Genomic DNA, 23,526 nt, shown 5'->3' with positions numbered 1-23,526 from the left:
GCCCTGAGCACCTACTCAGATTCACTGATCAGTCCCTGCCCTCAGAGAGCTTAGAGTTTTCTGAGGCAGACAGATGTTGATACCCCACCCCCACCTTAGCCAAATGGGTAAAGGTCATGGGGTTGGTAGGTGTGGGAGTCTGTAGGTCCTCAGAGGAGTCCTCCCAATCCAGGAGGGCTTCCCGAGAGAGGACGCAGCCACTCTGTGTTCATTCCCAACCATACAGTGGATTGCTAGCACCTAGTCTGTGAGCCAGCACATAATAGGTGCTTTGGGCATGTTTCATTAACACTCAAATTGAATATGCAGCTGTTCACACATTGGCTAGCTCCCTGTCACCTGCATGGAAGAAACCTAGGAGGGAAGAAAAGTCTGGAAAACTCTTAATGGATCCCACAGGCCCTGCCTGCAAGGCAGTTCGGCTCTGTTTGGTTTATGATCTCTCAGTGGATTCCAACCTAGAAATGAAAAGAGGGAATCTGAGGACTGCAGCGACAGGGCTCATCGGGCAGTTTGGTCCCAAGAGAAAGGCGGGTGTACTAGAAAAAGCTAACACGAGGTCTCAAAATGCCCATCACAACCCGAGAAACCACTCTATCAGTATACAGCCCGACACATGCATTAGATGGGATGGCTTTGGTCATCGGGAAAAACTGAAAGCAAACTTGTCAACCCTGCCGTGCGTTAGAATAATCGGGGGTGCACTACGACTGCTGATACTCAGGCCCAACCTGCAAACCAATTAATCCTGGGGGGTGGGGATTCTGATGCCAGGGGCGGAGCTCCCCGGCCCTAAAGTAGCACTCGACCTTCCCCAGGGACGAGGGCAGAGCAGCGTGAGGGCCAACGTGGGAGCGTGTTTCAGCAGAGAGGACTGAACGAAGGCGAGTTGTGTACTTAAAAGGTCAACTTCAGTTATCCAAGTTCAGCTTTGCAAAACAGCTCGAAGGAAGGAAGCTGCAGACAGCAGAGGGAAGAACGCAAGCTCTGGAGACGGACGGATCCCCGCTACGCCGCTTTGCGGGCACGTGACCTCGGCAAGTTACTGAACATGCCCGAGCCTCAGTTTCCTCATCTGTAGCGCCAGTCCTAGAGGGTCGCTTTGAATTTGAATTATAAACTGAAGTAGAAAAAGTGTCCAGTGTTCAATAAACACTAACTCCCAACCCTCTGACCAGAAGGTTCCAGACGCATGAGGCATCATTGTGCAACAGATGACACTTAGCGCCCCTTAACACTCTGACAGGTCGACATTACTGTTTTTAGATGAAAACATCCAGCTCCTAGGTAAGTCATTCCTGGATGAACAGTGGGGTAGACTGACTCAGGGGAGGCTGTTCGCTCGTGTTTCAGGGAGAGGAGCTGGGGTCCTGGAGACGACAGGGCGGTTCAACCACCCTGGGTCCTGGGATTTCACAACTACCAATAGAGGCTCATCTTCACCAAAAGACAGAGCTTGGTTTCCAGGGGCTTTATTTCCTCTTGCTGGACCATCATGTGAAGTTTCGGAGGAGAGGAGACAGGTATTTAAGGGGAGAGAGTGGTGGCCCGCGGGTGCCGGGGGTCGCTGTGAGTCTCTGTACCTCGATCTAAAAATCACCGTTCCTCACAGTGCCTATACTGGCCCCCTCTTCCGTCTTGCCATCTGTACCTGGGGTAGGGGGCCAGATAGAAGTCAATTCAATAACCTCTGAAGGTCCCTGCTTTGGAGACTTTTGTGGAATGAGTCCTATGGCCCACATTCACATCTTAATTAAAGATTACATCAAGCACTGTTTGGAAAATTTCACAATAGGCCTTGGACCCATCTGGCTTTTCCTCCACTGGGGGGGGGAGGTTACAGGAGGAACAACGAAAGATGAGTGTGTCATGTGATAAAAGGAGAACTTTCTTCCTCACCATCTTCTCACCTCTGGTCCACCTCCATCCAATGCTGATGCAAGGTGAGCCTCAGACCGGGCCGGGCCGCTTCTACCAGGGCCTCAGTCTCTGCACCTGACAAATGGGGATGAGCCCTTCTCCGTGAAATGCGTCAGAAAGAGCAGAGGGCGTTGACACTTGGGCTTCCCGGGGCCCAGGGGAGCCTGTCCCCCACCCTCCAGGAATTCTAAATTTGTAGCAGATGGTCGGGTCCGAGAGGCCAGCTTGGCAGGGGCTGAGAGAATGTCACTCGGCTTCTGGGCACATTTGAGAGCAGCTTTGTGGCAGGAGCTGATGATCTCCATGATAAATGAGTCCTTAAATGAATCCTTACATCGTGAAGTGGAGTGTTTGTGGTTAGCCTTGCGAGAAGGATGGGAGACACGGAGGTTAAGGAGGGATGCAGGGATGCGCCCAGCAGCCTGCGCACCGGCCTCCCCTCCTCCTTCCCTCCCTTCCACCAACATTTGCTGAGCTCCTCTTGTGGGCAGAGCCCCTGTGCCTGCTCAGAGACCACAGGGGTGAGGCCAATACAGTCTCTGCCCCCCAGCAGAGAGTAGGGACAATCCAATATGATCAGTACTGTAACAGTGGGAAGCCAGACCCAGGAGGCCGTGGGGGACAGGGTGGCTCCAGCCTGACCTGGAGGGTAAGGGCCGGGGGAAGGCTTTCTCTGGTAAGACTTGCAGGACAAGCCCACCAGGTAGAAGTGAGCACTCCTGGCAGAGGGAACAGCAGGGGCAAAGGTTTAGAGGAATCAAAGGGAAGCCTAGGAAAGCTTTGGGCTGGAGTGTAGGAGGCAGGGGTGGGGGGTGGAAGAAGAGGACAGCCAGAGGGGTCAATAGGAGATAGAGCCCGAATGGCCTTACGTCCCAGCCTAGGGAGCTCAGACGTTATTCTGAGGCTCCAGGGAGAGTCAGGGTATTCCCAAAGGGGATGTCTAGGGCTGAAGTGGGGAGAGTGGATCCAAGGGGCTGGTAGGAGGAGTAGGGGTGTGTGGAGGAGGGTCCCTGATTGCTTAACACTGCTTTTATTTACTCCCCCAAGGAGCGCTTCTTGAGGGCCTGCTCACCCCCCTCCATAGCAGCAGGCCGGCTAGCCCCTCCGTGGTGCACACGCTCTCTCCCCCCGCTCCGAGAAACGTAGGGAGAGAGCAGGGCCACGCTTGACAGAACTCCTTTGTGATGAGCCCCCCCCCCCCCCCCCCCCCGCCTGCCCCCGGTGGCACAGTGCTCTGCTGCCCTCTAGCGAGGCCTGGAGCCGCACCCCTCCAGGGTCCCGCCAGCTTCTAAGATACTCTGAGTTCCAACCCCACTCCCCACTACCTCCTACCCTGCCACCCCCACCAGCCACCCGCCAGACCTTCCTTTCCTCTGTCCCTCCCTCAACTGCAAGAGTCTCACTGCTCCTGGGGAAAAGTTACAGTTCAGGACAGGCCCAGGACAGGGTGAGGAGGGGAGGGGGACAGAGATAGACTCAGCCCCAGCCGTGGGAAAGGCAGCGCCGTGGTCCGTGAGGGGTACCACTGGATGGGGGCCAAAGCGTTGTGTCTTTAACTTTCTCAAATGAATAGACCGAAGTGGTATTTCCTCCTGTCACTAGCACGATGGTCACAGCCATGACGATGGTGGTGATGGTGCGGTGTGGGCGGGGACTGCTATTTCTGCAGCTTTGGGTGATGGTGGTAGAATTTGGGGGGGTGGTAGTGACGGATTTTACCGTGACAGCGACGGTAACGAGGACACCGAGGGAGGCAGGAGCAGTGGTAGTGGTAATGGAGGTGGTGGCTAATACGGCTGGATGTCCTTGGCCCTGGCCTTGGTGGAGTGTGCACTCAGCTCCATTAGGCACACACCCAGGAAGGGGGGATTCCGGACCACCGGATAAGCACAAGTTTAGCTTACTAGATAAGGCCAGTCTTCAGATAACTGTTTGTCTTTACACTCTTACCTGTAATGGGTGGGAGTTCCAGATGTCCCAGCTCCCCACAAAAACTTAGTAGTGTCTGTTCACTAACGTATCTCAAGGACTGAGAAGCCTAGCGCATAGAAGAGGCTTTATAAAAATCTGCTAAGGGCTCCTGGGTAGCTCAGTTGGTTAAGTCTCTGACTCGTAATTGCAGCTCAGGTCGTGATCTCAGAGTCATGAGATTGAGCCCAATGTTTATATATATATATATATATATATATATATATATGCGCACATATACATACTTATACGTATATGCGTGTGTGTGTGTGTATATATATATATATACATATACATATACATATATATATATATATATATATATATATACCTGCCGAATGAACTCACAATTTAAGGCTAGCCACTGTCCTTACTCACTGTTAGAGAACAGAACTAGAACTTCACTCTTGCTTATGGACACTGAGTGATGTACACATTCTGACCCAGGTTGGGAACCCCTGTGCAAAAGTCACGCCAAACAGCCGATCACACCCCGTCCTGCGCATATCCCTTGTCTTGGCATTTCTCTCAAAATCCCTGCCGTGTGGCTCATCTTGGTCGAGCTTGAAAAGGGATAGCAATTTGATTAAGCCCAAAGCACACGAAAACGTGGAATGACTGGTTTAGGGGACATTTTTTTTTTTTTTAGGGACATTTTTTTAAAGTTTGTTTATTTATTTTGAGAGAGAGAGAAAGAGAGAGAGCGAGCATGTGCGCAAGCGGGGAAGGGGCAGAGGGAGTGAAGGAGTGAGGAAGAATCCCAAGCAGGCTCTGCACCATGAGGGCAGAGCCCAACACGGGGCTTGAACTCATGAACCACGAGATCATGACCCGAGCTGAAGTTGGGACACTTAACCAACTGAGCCACCCAGGCGTCCCTTAGGGACATTTAAAGGAACAACTTGTTCACTTACCGCGTTTACAGCAAGAAAAGGCAACCTGCCATAAAGGCAACCAGCGCCAGCCGGTGCATAGTTCAGGGTCGTACTTGGTCCCGCCATTCACAGCCGCTTTCCCCTTACACTGCTTCCCCTGCCCCCTCTCTCTTCTTCCATTTTTCCATCTGTAAAACAGGAGTAGTCATTCTTTTCCTATCCACCTCAAGGATTTCCTAAAAATGTAACAGATTAAGGAACTTCACAGTTGATAGGAATCTTGGAGATCATCTGGGGACTTCTATTTTTGCTTTCAGATAATTCTTTACAGTTTATGAATCACTTTCATTGACACTGTCTCATTGAAACCTCAGAACAACTAGGGCGTCTGGGTGGCTCAGTCGGTTGAGTGTCTGACTTCGGCTCAGGTCATGATCTCACAGTTCGTGAGTTCGAGCCCCGCGTCAGGCTCTGTGCTGACAGCTCACAACCTGGAGCCTGCTTCAGATTCTGTGTGTGTGTCTCTCTCTGCTCTTCCCCTGTTCACACACTGTCTCTCTCTCTCTCTCTTTCTCTCTCTCTCTCTCAAAAATAAATAAAGATTTAAAAAAAAAAAAAAAGAAACCTCAGAACAACTATGGGAAATCATCAGTCTCTTTTGATAGGGAGGAAACAGGTTAAGAAAGCGGGAATTACCTTTTTTTCTTTTTTTTAATGTTTATTTATTTATTTTTGAGAGCGATCCAGAGCGAGTGAGCACAAGCTGGGAAGAGGCAGAGAGATAAGGAGAGAGAGAATCCCAAGCACGCTCTGTGCTGTCAGCACAGAGCTTGATCTGAGGCTTGAACTCACCAACTATGCGATCATGACCTGAGCTGCAATCAAGAGTTGGCCGCTTAACTGACTAAACCACCCAGGTGCCCCGAAAGGGGGAATTACTTGCCAAAATAGAGCTGGGGGCAGTCAGTGGCTCTTTGCTCTACCTAAGTCTCCCTATAGATCCAGCTAGAAGGCCCTGAAATCAAAAGGTTGACTAGTTCTTGACTGTACTCCCCCAGTGCATGGGGAGCTAGCTCACTGCCACCCGAAATAAACCGTTCCTTAGTTGGGTGGCATTGATAGTTGGCTATCACTTGTGGAACAGAACATGTTATATTGAAAGGAGGGGGTGACTCTTAAGGCTTTCACCCAAACGTGTGCCAGACAGAAGAGAAGTTTACGGAAATAGTCAGAGAACATACAGAAACAGCCAGAATGGCAATAACAACAATGCCCACCTGATGGTGTCACTTCCCTGGTTATAACCCTTCAGTGGCTTCCTGGTTCCCTGCAGAGGGAGTCCGGGCTCCTTGATGTAGCCTCCCTGAGCTTGGCCCAGCCTCAGACCACCTCTACATGCCTCACACATCTTCCCACCCCACCCGAGCCTTCCTGCAATGTGCTTCCTCTGCCAAGAACACCCTCACCTACCACCTTTACCTCCCTGCTCCTACCGGCCTCTCAACTCCCCAACCCCAACCCCCAGAATCCCTGCACACTAGATTGTTCTCACTTGCCTCCCTAACAAGACTACAGGATTCCTTTGCATTGGTGCCCAGCATGGAGACTGTCACTGAACTGGCGATTGCCCCACTCCAGCACCTACGCAGACCCCTCTGCTACTCCAGACAGCCAGATCAGCAGAGGGTTAAACAGCTGCTCTGGCCTTAAATCGGCCTTGGCACTGGAGAAGCAGGTGGCCCAATGTTTAACCAGATTCTTTCTGGGCCTGTTCTCAGTTCTGCTCAGGAACTCAATCCAGCCAAGTCTTCCCAGAGCTGAAACCTGGGCCCCTCTCACCCCTTCAGGTGCCCCCCCATCAGCGTCCTCCGATGCCAAGTAGCTGGAACTGCCAGAGAGGGGAAGCGGGCAAGGCAGAGGACAAAGCTGGAGGAGGCATAGGTGGACAGGAGGAAGGACCTGGCCCATGCTCTGCCAGGCTTGCTGTATGGCCTTGGTTGAGCCGCTCCCATCCCTGTCTCCCTAGCCCCATCTGTGTACCCAGGAGGCTGGCCTGGGTGGTCGCTCCTGATAGGAATGGACAAGAGCAAGGGACCCTCAGACTCCAGAACCCCCTAGCTAGGGGTCCCCTTGCTGGAGAGGGACTTTTTCCACCACAGGTAGGGGTGGGTAAATCTTTAACTAGTTAGCCCTGGGCAGGCCCAAGCCTTTCCGGATGGCTGGATGCCTGAGAAGGGGAAAGAGGGTGGGGGGTGTAAGGCGTGTATAGCCAGTCCCAGTGTGGTGGAAAAGGGAGGGTAGCGGGAGAGAAAGGAACGAGACTCGGGCGGAGCTAACTCCGGGTGCGAAGCTGGCCATGGAGGAACGCGGGTCTCCCGACGACGGGTAAGGAGAGATTCTGGGAGGTAAGAGGAGCCGCTGGGCTCAGGGATGGTAACTCACGTTGCGGCCACAGGGACCCCGCGCGGAGCCTGGAGCAGGGGCCAGAGGGGCCAGAAACGCCCATCCAGGTGGTACTCAGGTAGGTATAGGTTGGTTGGGCGGGAGCGAGGAGCGAGGGCGATTGAGGACGGGGCCGATGGCGTCATCGGGATGGACCTCTGCCTTCCCACCGGACCCCAGAGTGCGTCCCATGAGCGCGGCGGAGCTGCGTCGAGGGGAACAGAGCGCGCTGCACTGCTCGGGGACCCGGACTCTGCAAGTGAGGAATCCCTCCCACCCACTGACCCCCAACCCCCCCCCCCCCCGCCCACCCCCCGTCAGAAACCTACCTGGAGACCCCTCGGTCCCTTCCGGGGCAGCTCGGTCCCAGGCCCCAGCCTCTGCCCACCCCCACCCCGCCCGCCCCCGAGCCCCGCCCTCCCTGGCTCCGCTCCCAAAGTGCCCCGCCCCCTCCCCAGGTGAGCCCCCCCGGCGGCGGCCCCGACGTGGCGTTCCGCTTCGGCGCCGTGCTGGACGGGGCGCGCACGCAGGAGGACGTGTTCCGGGCGTGCGGCGTGCGGCGTCTGGGCGAGCTGGCGCTGCGCGGGTGAGTGAGGCCCCGGCACGGCCCCCCGCCCCCCCACCCCCACCCCTGCGGGCCGCCTCCGGGGTCCAGCCGCGCCTCTGCCGCCCGCAGCTTCTCCTGCACTGTCTTCACCTTCGGCCAGACGGGCTCCGGGAAGACCTACACCCTGACCGGGCCTCCTCCGCAGGTGGGCCGAGCGCAGATGGAGCCCCCGAGGGTCGGGGATGGGGTCTCTCAGTCCGCGCGGACTTCCAGGGGGAAGGGCCTTCGTGCGGCCCAGGCCCCTTTATTTGCAGACAAGGAAACCGAGGACCGGTGAGGTAGAAGGCGCTTGCCCGATGCGGAGCTACTTTTGTCCTCCTTACTTAGTAGCTCTCAGTTTTCTTCATCTGTAGACGGAGGTGAATCGTTCTGATTCGATATTCTACGGGAACTTAGTTCCTGGCGCAGAGTAGGGCCGTCCTCCACAAAGGGTAGTTATGACTGGTTTTGCGTGGGTGTGCCGGGGTGATCGTGACCCACGACCCGTGACCCACGAGCTGTTTCTGCTCCCAGGGCGAGGGGGTGCCCGTACCCCCCAACCTAGCCGGCATCATGCAGAGGACCTTCGCTTGGCTGTTAGACCGGGTGCGGCACCTGGGAGCCCCTGTCACCCTCCGCGCCTCCTATTTGGAGATCTACAATGAGCAGGTGGGGGACTGAGATTGAATAGACAGCCCTCCAGGTAAAAGAAGTATTTCTCTCCAAGGAGCTGGGGTCAAGGGACAGAAGAGGCTGGGGGGCTGCGTCGGTAAGGTCTGGGGGTTGATGGAGCACGGGCGCAGGGCCCCTTCCCTCACCAGCCACCCTCCTCTCAGGTTCGAGACCTACTGAGCCTGGGAGCTCCCCGGCCTCTCCCTGTTCGCTGGAACAAGACCCAGGGCTTCTATGTGGAGCAGCTGCGAGTGGTGGAGTTCGGGAGTCTGGGGGCCCTGATGGAACTGATGCAAATGGGTGTGTGCTGCTTCAGGGGCGCTTTGGGGTGTGGGGGCGCCCGTTCCTCAGCTGTTCGCTGATGGTGCACTCGGAGCCCCTGGCTGGAGCTGTGGGCTGAGATGACCCTAGTGGGGGAAAAGGGTCAGCAGACCACAGTTCAGACACAGCCCGGGGATGTACCCCGGCCCCACCCCCGGCCTGGAGATTCTGCTGTCCGACTGCTGTTCGAACTCTTGGAATCCTGATGATGGGGTCATGATTGGGTAGAGCGGAGTCCGGGTCATGGTCTCCTCTCCAGCCCGGAGTCTCTGCCTCTGTCAAGCCCCATTTTTGCCCCTTGAAGAGGTCTCCCCACCTCAAGGCTCTCCCCTTCCAATCTCTTCCCCTCCACACAGCAAACCACATCCCTCTGCCCCTTCGGACCTCCAGACCCTTCCAGCTTGTTGAAGGTAAAGGTCATACCTCTTAGGCTAGCCTGCGGTGCCCTTCTGTTCCAGCCTCGTTCATTTATTCATCAAATATTTATTGAGCACCTACCCTGTGGCAGGCTGCGGGGATACCGGGACTCTGGGTTCTGGCCCCAGAGTTGTACCATGCCTGGTAGCTGATCTTTCTGCCTGAGTCTCCCTCCCTCCACACAGCAACAGAAGAGATGTGAACCTGATGAACGTTCTTCCCCTCAGTTCTCTCCATCTTTCTTTCACCTGTCCGTGCTGGAGGCAGGCCTCTGTGCCTTTGCATGGGCTGGCCCCTCTCCCAGGATGCCCTCGCTGCTTTTTCTTTATTGGTGACCACCTGCTCCTCCTACCAGGTCCAGCTCCTGCTGTTTTCCCCCTCTAGGTCTTAGCCGTCGACGGAGCTCAGCTCACAGCCTGAACCAGGCCTCCAGCCGAAGCCATGCCCTGCTCACGCTCTACATCAGCCGCCAAACCGTGAGTGTCCCCACTGGGGGAAGGAGCTGGCCCAGGACCACCCGGCAGGGGTCTGCCTCCGGGTGTATAAACCAACCGGGGCGTGTGCAGGAGGTAATAGTGGAAACCCTTGGCTTTGTGACTCCGATGGGGACAGCCCCTCCCAAGTCCCCATCGACCCTGATCCTCCTACCCCACAGATGCCTCCGGTGGACCCTGGGGAGCCCCCCGTTGGTGGGAAGCTGTGCTTTGTAGACCTGGCCGGCAGTGAGAAGGTGGCGGCCACGGGATCCCGTGGGGAGCTGATGCTTGAGGCAAACAGCATCAATCGCAGCCTGCTGGCCCTGGGTGAGGCCTGGGGCCAGCTGGACTGACTTCCTGAGTCCCTCCTCTGAGCCGGACCCAGATCCGTCCACAGTGGGGGAAGCCAGGGGAGGCGTAGGACGGGAGAGTCAGGAACTGTGACCCAGGAGCCACACGCCTCCTCCTGGCCTCAGCTTGCTATTGACTGGAGCCTTCCCTCTTAGCACTTTATTCATGAGTCTATAAATCCTGAGGGTCTGTAAAGGCACATTTTAATTGGGGAGGTAGAAACACTCAGGTGCAGAGTATGAGCCCTCAGACATTCAGCCTGTCCCATGTGCAGTTGAGAAGACTGAGGCCCAGTGAGGGGAAGGGAACTGACCTTCCCACCCCCGCCCCAGGTCACGGGGCCTTGGGAGCCTTCAGGGCTGGGACGCCAGCCTTCCTCTGTGGCATGTGTGGGGAGATTTTCAGGAACTCTTCTTCATTCAGCCCACTTATCAGATATTTCCTGAGCCCCTACCGAGTGCCAGGCCTGTTGGTCAGGTTCTTTGGTGGCACTGGGGATCAGGGGCGGACAGGGTCATCGTGCCCTCAGGAGCCCCAGTCTGGTAGCAGAGGCCAGTCTGACTGAGTGACAAGATCTTGGGAAGGAGAGATTTTCAAGTCACACAGGCCTGGGCGGAGATGCCAGCTCTGCGTGAAGCAGCTGGGTGGCCTTGGGCAACGGGTGTAACCTTGCTAGCCTTGTTGTCCCCGCCCAGGTCACTGCATCTCCCTGTTACTGGACCCACAGCGGAAGCAGAGCCACATCCCCTTCCGGGACAGCAAGCTCACCAAGCTGCTGGCGGACTCGCTGGGGGGACACGGGGTCACCCTCATGGTATCCGAGAAGGGCTGGCAGGGAGGGATGGCTCCTGAGGGGGAGGGTCCCCGAGAGGAAGGAACGCTCAGCTGCAGCCCTCCCCAGGTGGCCTGCGTGTCCCCTTCAGTCCAGTGCCTCCCCGAGACTCTCAGCACCCTGCGATATGCAAGCCGAGCTCAGCGGGTCACCACTCGGCCACAGGCCCCCAAGGTGAATGGAGGGAGACCCGGCAGAGGTGTGGGTCGGGGAGATGGTTGGGGATCAGGCAGTAACGGGAGCCTGAGTCGGTGTCGTGGGAAGTCTGGGATGAGTCACAGTTGGGATTAGAGTCAGAGTCCTGATGATGGTGTCATGATTGGGTGGGGTGGGGTCAGGGGTCATGGTCAGGATTAGGGCATGTCTAGGGGTGTGGTCTGATTTGGAATATGATTCAGGGTATAGCCAGGATCCCAGTTGGTACTGTGATTAAGTCTGAGTTGACTTGGGGTCTGACGTAGTGTCTTGTTTGGGGTCAGAATCTGGGCCAAGGCCTGGACAGAACTGAGTTTAAGGTTAGATTTGGAGCAGGCTGCAGCTCAGAGCAGGCCCTCCAGGCACAGGGCTAAGGCTTCCTGGTACTTTGACACCATTAGGGCAGGGTGCCTCCTCCAGGTGGATGTCGCCTTGTGCCAGGATGCAAGGCTGGCACGTGAAGCATGGGCTAGATCTCAGGCTCTGCTCACCACCCCCGGAAGCGCTTGTACAGTGCACAACTTGTACAGCCGTAAACAGCAGCTCTGGGCCTCTTTCTGGGCAGTCACCTATGGCAAAGCAACCCCAGCATTTGGAGATGGAGATACTGCAGCTCCAGGAGGAGAACCGCTGCCTGCGGTCCCAACTGGGCCAAGTACACCCCAAGGGTATGAGCTCCCCAGGGGCAGGGGTGGGGTGTGGCTGGGGCTCCCATGGATCCAGCCACCGTGCCCTTCCCCCCCGACAGCCTCAGGGCTCAGTGGGGCCCGGGTGGCCTGGGCCCAGCGGAACCTCTATGGGATGCTGCAGGAGTTCATGCTGGAGAATGAGAGGCTCCGGTAGGCTCCCCCTCAGCCAGGGGGACTCTGTGCCCCGCCCCTCACTTCTGTGCTGCTTCCACCAAGCTGCCCCCCTCCCCGGGTCCTTGGCTACCCTCTGTCCCCGCTTGTCTCCTGGGGTTTGTACTCCACTGCAAAGAGAAGGGCTGACCCGTCCCCCTACTGGTATCTCTGCCTCCTGTCACCTTCCTGGGGCCTGCTCTTCCCAGGAAAGAAAAGAGCCAGCTGCAGAGTAGCCGGGACCAGGCCCGGGATGAGCAGCGGGTCCTGGCCCAGCAGGTGCACGAGCTGGAGCGGTGAGCACGGCTGCCAGCCTGGAGGCAGGCCTCGGGACACAGGGCAGGTGGGAGGAGGTGGCTCCGTGAAGCGGTCGAGTCTGCCCTCTGGGTCCGGACCACCTGGGTTCAGAGTCCGGCTCTGCCGCTTACTAGCTGTGAGACCTTGGGTGACTTGTTTTACTTCTCCCTGCCTGGCCTTCTTCCTCTTCTACGAAATGGGGGTGATAGAGGTCCTACTTGGTAGGGTTGTCTTAAAGTTTGGATTGAACGAGTTCATACGTAAAGCACTGAGAACGGTGCCTGGCACGGCTGAGTGTTGGCTAAAAGGGGGACTCGGGGACCAGCCTCGTGGTTGGTTTTCAGACCGCAGGCATAGACCCCACCGTCCTTTCCAGGCGCCTCCTCTGTGCCTGCTCCCTTCACCTGCCAAACCCCGGCCCAGCCCCACCGTGTCCCTGTGTGATGGCACCAGCTCGCCCCTGCCACGTGAGTCTCTGGCCGGCCTGGAGGGGTGAGGAGCAAGAATGTCACAAAGCCTCTGACGTGCCCTGTTGCAGGCCCTGCCGCCCCTCTGCTCCTGCCCCTGCTGTCACCTGTGCCCCTTGTGCCGAGCACCGTTGGCCCACTGGGCCTGCCCACACAGGGGGCTCCAGCTGCCGCAGGTAGGAAAGGCCAAGGCGGGTGAGGGAAGGCTGGGAGAGCTGGAGACTGTGATCCGGGGGCTCCAGAGCTCCAGGGTCCCCGGCTGGATTGTTTGGGTGAGGGGCTGGCTTTGGGCTCCCACCCAGGGTTCAGAAAGTCTGTTTGCTTTGCCCGCCCCCACCCCCCATCCTGCCTTCTTACAGGAACTCACTGTCCCGCTCGCTTATTCATTCACTCGCACGTTACTCATTTCTGTGTTCACTTACTCATGCGTTCACTCATTCAGTACCTGTCCCCTAAGCTCCTAGCTTCGTGCCAGCCTGTGTTCTGGGCACCAAAGATTCAGACATGACATGGGATTCGAACAGACATGGTTCCTGCCCGCAGGGAGTTCCTCATCCCCAGAGAGGACATTACAAGGCCTGCCCACTGCCCGCAGAGAAAGTGACCAAGACCCTGCACTATGACGCCCACCTGACATTCTTGGTGTCCCGTGGGGCATGTGGCAGGGATGGTGGCGCCATGATGGCACCAGGAAGGTGGAGCACATAGAGGCAGGGTCGCCCAGTGTGGGCTCTGGTCTTTCCTGCAGGTGTTTGGCCCTAAGACCCCAGGTGGCCTGGCTCTGTCTGCCCAGCCCCCACCCTGGGCACCCCCATGCAATCCTGACTCTGCCGAGTTCCCGAGAGAGAGGTGGGCCCAGCCCTTGGGCACTGGGATGGGGGAGGAGGAGGCCTGGGGAGTCGAAGGCTCACCTCCCACCGCCCATCCCACCCCGGGCTAGGAGTCATAGCGACTGGACTAGGACCCGAGTCCTGGCGGAGATGTTGATGCAAGAGGAGGTGGTGCCCTCTGCACCGCCCCTGCCCATGGGGCCTCCAGATGCGTCACCAGTACTGAGAGGTGAAGGAGAGAGAGAGGGCGGGGCCCCTAGCGTTTTTGGTGGTCTTGGGCCAGAACTCACCCTGTCCAGACCTCAGTCTCCCCCCCTTCTGGAACAGGGTGTGTACTGCGAGGCGATCCGTAAGATCCTTGCAGTTTCCAAACTGGAGTTCTCTTCCTAGGGCCACCTGGTTGTCCACACGTGTGCAGGAGCCCGTGGTGTTGGTCGAGGGGGAGGGGGACCGCCTGAGGCTTCCTCAAAGGGTGTTAGGGCACTGAGGGGTCTGGGTGGGGCGGGCCCGGGGGAGCACAGGCCTCGGGTCTCACTGTGCTCCTTAGGCGGGGCTGCAGTTCCAAACCTGGCCCGGAGACTGGAGGCCCTCAGAGACCAGATTGGCAGCTCCCTGCGACGCGGCCGGAGCCAGCCACCCCCCAGCGAGGGTACACGGAGCCCCAGCCGAGTCCTCCCTCCCTGCTGAGGGCAGAACACACCCCAGAGACCCCCGTGTGACCCTGGTCTGGGCTCTGCGCTCCTGGGTTTCAACCTCCCCATCTGTGAAATGGGAACAACGGCTGCCGCTTCCCTCTGCGACTGAGAGGGCAGGGGAGAGTTCCTCAGGGCTGCGGGTGGGGGCTGTGGGGCAGTTTGGGGGAGCAAGGGGAGGGTGCCACCCCAGACTGTGAGAAATGTGACTGGATCTTGGAGAAACCAGGCTGCAGGTGGTGAAATAGACGAATAAAGAGAGGTGTCCGCTCCAAGACTGGTCGGTCATGTCTCCGGGTGGCCAGGCACTTCTGCGTGGGGGAGTCACAGAGAGGAGGGGTTCTCAAGGGAATCTGAGGAGGAGGCAAGGACTCGTGGCAGAGGGGTGTGCCCCCTCTGATCAGGAATATTCCAGGTTCCCATCCCCTTCATATACAAGTTTTAATTGAGCCGCTACTACATGCTGCTGGGCAGATGTAGGGAAATCGGATGGTGAGTGTCTCCACGAAGGAGACCTGAGGGACACTGGTTCAGGCTCACTCGGCTGTGTATGTGCCGGTGCTGGAGGGATCCTGAGGTCTGAGTTCTGATGCCACAGACTTGCTGAGACCTTGGGCAGACCCTGAACCCTCCTTGGATCGCTTTCTGGTGTTCAGCCAGTTAGATGGGTCGTGAAGCTCCTTGTCTGTTGAGTTCAAGTGCAGGTTAGGAGGTGAAGGATATCAGGATTCCTGGCATAAGTACTCAGTAGGATGCAAAGGGGCTCCAGTTAGGGGGAAATCCATTTTATAGTTAGGGAAACTGAGACCCACAGGGCTCGTTCCTTCCTTTGTTTGTTCGTTCGTTCATTCATTCATTCATTCATTCAGCACTACTGGTCTCAAGGCAATTCAAGGTGGTGAACAGGACTGACAAGGGATAAGCCGGCTTTGCCCAGGAAGCTCACAGGGGCCAGATGAAAGGCAGGACGTGTGACTGGGCATTAGGGGTGTTCCACAGTGGAGACTTAGTGGAAGGCCAGCATTCACGGAGGCAGAGTCCAGGATGGGGGGTAATAACCAGATGCCACAGACCCACCGGGCTCCGCAGGGGGGGCCGTGGTTAGGTTCACGCATAGAACCACACACGTTCAAATCCCGCCTCCTCACTTAACCACGAGTAATCCTGGGCAAATGACTTCACTGCCCTGAGCCCGAGTTGTCTTATCAGCAGAATGAACACGAGAATAGGACCTCCTCACTGGACGGTCCTGGGGATTAAGTCCCCTGAGAGATGGCAAGAGTAACAGCACAAGGCTTTGCCTGTTGCAGAGCACTTAGCCGAAAGCAACTTTCAGCCACTATGGTCATTTGATGAGATGGACACCCTGGGTTTGGAAAAAAATTCGTTCAACAAATACCTACCAAGAACCCACTTTGGGCAAGCCTTGAACAAAGCATAAGAATCCTTACCTTCATAGAACACAGGAAACAAGAAAATGGGCAAAAATGCGTGGGAACTCGGTGATCAGTACCATGGAGCACAATATAGCCGGGAGGGCCCTCTACCAGACTGGGTGCCGTTCTAAAAAGGGGGATCAGGAAGGGGCTCGTGCAGGGAACATTCATGCAGAGACCTGAAGGAGGGCGGGAAGGTGAACCTGGTTAATGCCATGAAGTCACTTTTCTCTAGGTAGTTTTGGTGCCACCTCGGCCCCGGGTGGCTCGGCAGGTTTGAGCCCGGGGTTCCTCCCCTCCCCAGAGCCCTTATCTCACTCACTGTATCATCGGGGCCTGCTTGCTGGGAGGCCTTCAGGCCCAGGCGGGGAAGGCCCCTGGCACTGAGCATGAGAACCTTCCTCAGCTGCCTTGGGAGGGTGGACACGGACCACCCAGGGGGACCCTGGCTGTTGCTGGTTCATTCATGTTCGGATGATTCCTCCTCCTGCTGGAGCCAGCCACGGTTTTCCAGGCTCCCAGTCCAGCAACCCCCGCACTTCACTTTCCCAGAAATAGACTCAAGGGGACCAGTGTCCAGCACCCCCATCGAATAGGCCACGTATCCGTCTCCCGGTCAATATCCTCACTCGAGAACTACCACTTGTCCAGAATCCCGAAACCCGGGAGGAATTTCAGAGGACCCCAGTGAGGTATCCAGACACTTCGTGTCCAGGGGTCCTTACTGAGAGCTTGAGGACTCCAGAGGGCACCTCTGGAACCCTGAAAGCTATAGGCCTTCCTCAGGATGCTAGAATTTGGGGGCGGTTCTCTGGCTCCATGAAATAGGGTAGTCATTGTCCAGAAGCTTAGAAGGTCTCTGGTACATCAGAATTGAGAGAAGCTCTTGGAAACCCTGAAGCACTGTAGGAATTTTCCAGAATCCCAGATCCTTAAATGACCCCTTGGAAATTTTAAAATTTTGTGTAGAAATTGGGAGGGATTCTCTGGACTCATTGGCTTGGGGTGGAGATGTTCAGCAGAGCTGGCAAACCTAGAGATCAATCTAGATGTCTGGAGCCCTGGTTGAATTCTCCAGGTCCTTGGGGACCCCACCTGTCAGCCAGTGTGGGAACAGGAGCATGGCTGGAGGCATCACCGGAGGACAGGCTTTAGGAAGGACATGTCTGTGGGTCCTTGTGTTTCAAAGGCCGTGAGATCTCCTCTGGGCGATCCACCCCAAGATAGACCCCGAAAGGTGCAGAAGGCCTGAGAGAGTGTGAACGGCTTCTCACTCCTGTCTCTGTCTGCTTTGGCCACACCAGCCTCCCATCACCTCCCAGATGCGTCCTGCCTTGTCTCAGGGTCTTTCTTCCCTTTGTCTAATGACACATTTTCCCCATTCAGTTTGGTAACAGCAGGTTGATGTCGGCCCCTGTGAGGAGGGATATTTTGTGTTCCCTTAGGTGACTTTTTCCATCGTCCTCTCCTTGTTGAGCTTCCAAAGATTCCTCTTCTTTTGTTTTAATGGTGGGGCAGAGCTGTGCAGGCGGGGGCGGTCTGGCTATGAGATGAAGAGTGGCAGCCACTGGGAGTTGTAGACAGGCCATGAGCTGGCTCAAGACCAGGACGGGAGTCAGGAGATGGGGTTTGCAAGCCTGCTGTGCAGCAGACCTACTGTGTGAGCCACACGAGCCCCGCCCTGGCCACCGCTGGCATCTGTACTGGCGGGCCAGCAAGGAGGACCTTTGCAGGTTGGCCAGCAGTGTTGTCCTCGGGAGCCTTCATTCAGCCCGGGGCTCTGATCACAACGGTCTCTCACTGGTCACCTTTACTAGGTCCTGCTTCAAGGTCGGGCCTGCTTTACCGGTGGCCAGGGTGGAGGTCCGGGCGGTCTCCAGGCTCCTGAGCATTGGGCAAACCCACCCCCTGTCTCCACTCCAGTCTGCCCAACTCGCAGCTGTGAGAGCCTGGGCAAGGTGGGTGACCTCTCTGGACCTCAGTCTCCTCCTCTGTAAAGTGGGGATAAGATTGATTTATCCAGTGAGAAGTTAATGAGTGCTCATAGAGGAAATGATACGAGGACTAAACGAATCCATATAAACTGGGACAGAGCTCGGCACATGGTCAGTGCTATGTAAATGCTAATGATTATTACCATTATTATTAATAGTGGGTGCTCTCGGCACAAACATGCATCGTTCCTGTACTTGCAGGAGAGGAATTGTGTCAATATCTGCTCTCTGGTTATTTCAGACTCGTGAACTTGTTGATATTCGTTCTCCTGCCACCTTCTTACAAGGTGACCGATTCTTCTCACATGGATTCTTGTAGGGAGAGGGTGGCCATTCAGGACCGTTGCCCAGTGCCAGAGCCGGGGAGGAGTCCTTGTTGCCCCTTCCCGGGGGGAATTGAGAGAGATTCATTTGTCTTCATTGAGTAAGGGCCAGAGGGACTTTCCAGAGTTCAGCTTGCCTCGAGGTTTCGGAAGAGAGCTATTTTAGTCCCTCTGAGGACATTGGGTGACATCAGCTCAGTCAGCCAGGAGTCAGGGCAGGTCCCTGGAGGTCCTGCTTTAATGGACAGATAAGACCAGCCTCCAAAGAGCAGGAAAATGCCTGTGTCCTCTTTCTGGACACGGGCAGGTCTTTGGAAGTTCACTCCTTTAGGAAAACCCCTTCTTCAGTGGGCAGACAGTGGGCCACAAACTGTCCCCTGGACCTCAAGGACACTCAGCTCCAAAGTGTCTCACTTTGCGAGCCACTTCTCCAGGCTAAGCCCACCTCCTGCACAAACGGGAAGCTAGGCTGACAACATCCGAGGGCTCCCTTCCCTCCGCTCTCTTCATGGAGCGAGAACACCACATGTCCCCTATTATTTAATCTCCCACACCCCATGAGCTCTGATCAACCCCATTTAATGGAGGGAAAAACTCAGGTCCAGAAAGGTGAAGTCACTTAGGACCGAGCAGGGAGGAAGTGGGCGCAGCCGTGACCGGAACCCAGGTCTGGGAGCACAGTTCACCTGCTTGACCACCACTCTGCTAAATGAAGCTTGGGAGTCCTCCCGGCCATGATACACAGACTAATTCAAAATCGGGGACACAAGGAAGAGCCACCACAGAGCAAAGGCTCTTTGCTTTTTGGATGGTGTCTCCCAGTCACTCATTGACCATTATTTAAGGACTTGGAGTAGTGATTCCAATTTTCCAGGCTCCCTCAGCTGCCTTCTACTTGGGTGGTCCTTCCTGGGGTCTGACGTACATTCTCCTTCACAGTTTTAAGTGAGTCCCTCGGCATGTGTTCACTGAGCACCTGCTAAGTGGCCAGCATACTGGTAAGCCCCAGGGAGGAAGAGACGGGTCAGGTCTTGGTGTGGCAGGCACGGAGCATGCTCTTGGCTGGAGAAGGGAGAAGCAGGCTCGCGTGGGCCTGACTCCTGCAGTGAGGAGTCCAGTGAAGGGAGATGACCCCACCCCTCTGCTCCAAGGGTCTGAAAGAGCATGGCCCAAGGTCCTATTTATCAGGGGACAGGGCCTGGGAGGCCCTGAGAGTGATGTAGGTGTCAGGGAGACAGATCTGCGTTTGAATCGCTACTCGTTGGCTGGGTGACCTTTGACACCTGTTTACTTGAGCTGTTAGCCTCAGTTTCCCTATCTGTAAAACAGCAACCATTGTCGTAAAATGATGGAACCTGAATAGGATTCAGTAAGATGTGCTCGTGAGGCGCTCAGCATGGGGCCTGCTACCTCCATAGGAATGTAATCAGCCTTTATGGTCTAGAGCAGTGGTACCCAGGCTGGTTCACTGGGAGAATCTTTCAGGAACCGGTTTCTAAAAGGGCCCCACCTAAGCATCCAGCTCTATTAGCTAGGCTGGGATGGGCAAGGTAGAAGCTGAATGCTTTACACTCCCCAGGGGGGGTTAAGTGGCCTTGGGGCAAGGCAGGCGGGTTCTGGAGCTAGTTCTGCGACTTCTGTGGGCCTTTGCTCTAGGCCTCTGGCTCCTGGTCTCTATGGAGCACACCAGGGTGGTCTTTCCGGAAGTTCTCTGCTGCCCTCTAGTGGACACGGGGCACTCGTGCCTTCCAGCAGTGTAATTCCTGCCACGTAATTCACTAACGCTGTGCTAAGTGCCTGTGATGACACGGGTCCCTCCAGTGCGTACACTTGGGGAGCAGCAAGGACTTTCACAAATGTCCCTCACTGAGCTCTTATTTCAGCTGTGTCAAGCGAGGTATTATCTCCATTTACAGGTCTAGATGAAGAAGGTGGGGCCGAGGAAGGAAAGGACTGCCCCACGGTCACCCAAGCAAGTCACAAGGGCTGGGACTCGTCTGTAGGTGGCCCAGCTCTTTGGTGGGGAGGAAATAACAAAGCCTAGAAATGGGTGAGCAGTGAGAACATCCCTTCTCCCGATGGCAGGTTCTGGGGTCCCGGGTGCTGCCCACCTCCAACTTCACCATGAGTGGACAGGTTACACTCTGAGTCCAGGGGAACTGGATAGAGTCAGGTATCTGGGAAGAGGTCTGGGGCTGGATACCTCCTCGTGGGGAAGGAAGGTCACCCTGCCATCCCCTTCCCCCGTTAGCAGAAGAAGGCCCAAACCTTGACCACGCCCTCTGGTCTGAGTCCCAGCCCGTGTCTCTGATGTCCCTGTTGGTCCAGTCACCGGGTCCTTCCTTCTTCCTGGAAAAGCTTGTAGGGAGTTGCTTTCTGGGCCTCCCCCGATTCCAAATCTGACCGGCCATTCCCTTCTGAAAACCTGCCGGCACTCCCCACACGCTCCAGACTGACAAGCAGACCCCTCGGCCAGGCGTCACAGTCCTGCCTGCTGGGCCTCGGCCCCCTCCCCGGCCTCACTCTCCCCACTTGTCTCTCCCCCCAAGCTCCAGCCCCGTGGTTTTGATGGTTGTGTTTTGCTTTCCAAACGCATCTCTGTTTCTCTCCATTGGCCTCCTCTCTGGCTGTCGTCATCCCTCTTTCCGGAACACCGTCTTCCCTCCTTGGGCCCCTGCGTGCTTTTGTCTGGCGAACCCCTCTCTGGGTTCCCCTGGCCGCTGCTCCCCGATCCCTGCAGGGACCATCTGTCTCCCCATCCTTTCCTCCCTCCCCCCCGCCCCCATGGGGAGTGAGCACAGGGAGGTCTGTCATATGCTGCATCATACCCCCAGCGCCAGGCACAGAGTGCGGACCTGGTGAATGAAGGAGTAAATGAGTAAGTGATGGAGGAAAGCCTGGGCACTAGAGTCAGGCCCATGTGGCCCCCAGCTCAGCCGTAAGCTGGGTGACCTTGAACGAGTCCCACTCCTTCCCTGAGCCCCAATGTGTTCATCTGAAAATGACCTTCCATTCCTGCTGCAGGGGGCACATCTGAGGCGCTGAGGCCTCCTACGTGGGTAGGTCCTCCCCCTGGTTCCGGAGGTGGCCAATTCCTGTGCACTCTTGGGCTCTGGGGCCCCAGGAGGGCAGGGGCCCCAGAGCCTCCACCCTCCTACCCTGATGGCCAGAGGCGGAAGAGGGGTCAGCACCCCCAGACCACTGCCGACCTTGCATCCTGTGGCCCAGGGTTAATTTTTAAAAAGCAGCTCAAAGTCCAGATGGGCTCTGGAAGAGTTTGCTCTCTCTATTTGCTCTGGTTAATAATCTCAAGAGGGTAAACATCCCCGGAGGCAGGCGGAGAGATCGACATCCAGGCCTCCGTCCTCCCCCAGGAGAGGCCGTGTGGCTGAATGAACAGTCCCCTCCAAAAGAGACCAGGATTTTGTGTGCCCCAGCCTTTCCGGGGGGCCTGGAGGGTCGACAACCCTGATGCAGACCTGCTGGGAAGGTCAGATGAGTCGTGATGGTGCTGTGGGCAACCTTCAGGGGAGGGCTCTAGTCCTATCGAGTCACTGTTATTTTTTCATTTTATACCAGCTTGGTTTCTCCAAAAAGACACCTGGAGCCCATCACGCATACAGGGCAGTTTACAGAGCACTTTCACACACTGCCTCGCTTGACCTCTTGGCAGACAGAACAGGGACTGTTATCTTCAGTTTACAGATGAGGAAAGTGGGCTTCAGAGAGGGAAAGTCATGCACAAAGCAGAAAAGAAGCTTTGGGTTCCGGAAGCTCAGGGCTTCCGGTTCCCAGTTCTCTGCCTCTGAAGTCAGACTGCCTTCTTACCACCACTGCTAGCCAAACCATAAAAGACCGAGAAACTTTGTGAACAAGCGGGAAGGTAATTGTCCCAGAAATCTAACCTGAGACGGTTGCTGTGACTAAACTTGTAATGTGGCTTTGAGCTCCCTGGCAGCCAAAGCAAAAAGGAAATGCCATCAGTAGCCAAGCTGTCAGTGATGCAGCAAAGGAAACACACTCGCTTAGGAGGGGAGACATACTTGTTCCCGATCCTGGTCAAAGAAGAGGTAGTGGGTGGCTCTTACAGAGGGACACGACATACCATTTGTCGGTGCTACTGTGCGGGGAAGAATTCCCGGATTCTCACACAAGTGTGGGTCTTGCTTTTGGAACCCCCTGTCTGTAGGGGCCATGCCCAGCTGCAGCAGGGGGCCTAGGGTGAGTGTGGAATGTTCTATGCCAAGAACAGGGAGGACGTGAGGACAGCAGCTCTGACTGCTGGGAAAGAGATCTTCAAGGAGAGGACCTAGAGTATCACTGGCAAGAGTCTGAGCTTTGGAGACAAACAGACCCGGGTTCTTTAATACTCTCATTTAAATTGTTTCATGAACCCTATATGGTTTCCTAAGGCTACCGTGAACAAAGTACCACAACTGGGTGGCTTAAAACAACAGGAGTGTAATCTCTCACAGGTCTGGAAGTTAGAAGTCTGACACCTGATTGTCAGCGGGGCCACATTCTTCCTGAAGGTTCAAGAAAAGAATCCTTGCTTGCCTCTCCCTAGCTTCACACGGCCGTCTTCCCTGCGGGTCCCTCTGTGTCTGTGTGTCTGAGTCTCCCTCCCATGTCTCTTAGGAAGACACCAGTCATTAGATGCAGGGCCCGACCCCACCTTAACTAATCACGTCTGCAAATGAGGTCACGTTCTGAGGTTCCGGACGCACGTGAATTTTGCAGGGGACGCTTGTGTTCAACCTGCTATCAACACATTCAGCTCTTACCATGTGCCAGACATTGCCCTAGTGCTTTGCCAGGCGTAATGCCCACGCCCTCCCAACCGTGCTCTGAGCCAGGACCTGTTCTCTCCATTGATGAGGAAACCAAGGCGCTGGGAGGGAAAGTCACTTGCCCGAGGCCAGCAGGGATGCAGTCTGCCTCCTGAGTTCGCGCTCTCAACCACCAGCCACTGCCTCCTGTCCCAGCAGCGCTGCGTCCCAGCAGAGAGGCCCTGGGCAAGGCACCTTACCTCTTGGAGACTCAAGTCCCCCGTCTTTAAAGGGGAAAAATAGCACCTACTTTCTAGGGCTGCGGTGGGGATTGAGCTCAGTTCTGCGGTGTGCATGAAGTGTTGGAACAAAGGTGGCACACACAGCAGGTGCTCGGTGAAAGGGAGCTGCTATCGTCATCATTCCTTCTATTATTTGCTCGGGCTGTGGGAAGCCAGGAGTCAGACGGGGAACTCTGGGGACAGGATGCCTGAGTTCTAGTCTGGGCTGTGCCTTAGACCTCCCTGCGGTCTGTGCTACGTCATTTCTTCCCCCTGGGTCTCGTTTTTCACGTGAGGAAGGGGCCCAATCAGGCTCATTCTGCCGGCTCACGGGGACGTGAGGTCCAGGTGGGATGAACGGAATGAACGACCCAGCGGGCGAGGCTCGTCTTCCCCTGTGGCGGGTGGGGAGGTCTCTCCGGGAGCCATTCTGGAGCCTGAGCCCGGCCCTGGGCTGCATCTGAGCCGCGTTGTGTTTGGTCAACGCCTCCTCTGAAACAGCCTCCTTGACCCCTTGGGACTACTGACCCCGGGGCAGGGCGC

The 23,526-nt window shown here is 56.3% G+C and overlaps 1 protein-coding gene across 5 annotated transcripts; it reads left to right on the top strand.

The window, feature by feature from the left end:
* The first annotated feature begins 1,505 nt into the window (after nucleotides 1-1,505).
* KIF12 (kinesin family member 12) lies at nucleotides 1,506-23,477 on the top strand. Of its 5 annotated transcripts, XM_081790941.1 has the most exons (19): nucleotides 1,507-1,523; nucleotides 7,219-7,284; nucleotides 7,386-7,464; nucleotides 7,664-7,791; nucleotides 7,882-7,957; nucleotides 8,326-8,460; nucleotides 8,628-8,763; nucleotides 9,586-9,677; nucleotides 9,857-10,004; nucleotides 10,724-10,842; nucleotides 10,930-11,034; nucleotides 11,621-11,723; nucleotides 11,804-11,894; nucleotides 12,104-12,190; nucleotides 12,568-12,658; nucleotides 12,730-12,834; nucleotides 13,407-13,507; nucleotides 13,599-13,717; nucleotides 14,048-23,477. In XM_081790941.1, the coding sequence occupies exons 3-19, from the start codon at nucleotides 7,396-7,398 to the stop codon at nucleotides 14,173-14,175; spliced, it is 1,833 nt and encodes a 610-aa protein (XP_081647067.1). In that variant the 5' UTR covers nucleotides 1,507-1,523; nucleotides 7,219-7,284; nucleotides 7,386-7,395; the 3' UTR covers nucleotides 14,176-23,477. The 5 variants fall into 5 exon arrangements, 3 of the variants coding, with proteins under 3 accessions (XP_081647067.1, XP_060464894.3, XP_078292690.2); XM_060608911.3 differs by lacking the exon at nucleotides 1,507-1,523 and having other exon boundaries at nucleotides 14,036-23,477; XR_014135970.1 differs by lacking the exons at nucleotides 9,857-10,004; nucleotides 14,048-23,477 and having other exon boundaries at nucleotides 1,506-1,523; nucleotides 12,104-12,658; nucleotides 13,599-13,621.
* The last annotated feature ends 49 nt before the right edge of the window (nucleotides 23,478-23,526 follow it).

Source organism: Panthera onca, chromosome D4, assembly GCF_046562875.1.
Source record: "Panthera onca isolate mPanOnc1 chromosome D4, mPanOnc1 haplotype 2, whole genome shotgun sequence".
Taxonomy (NCBI): domain Eukaryota; kingdom Metazoa; phylum Chordata; class Mammalia; order Carnivora; family Felidae; genus Panthera; species Panthera onca.
This window is presented reverse-complemented; position numbering and strand designations above follow the sequence as displayed.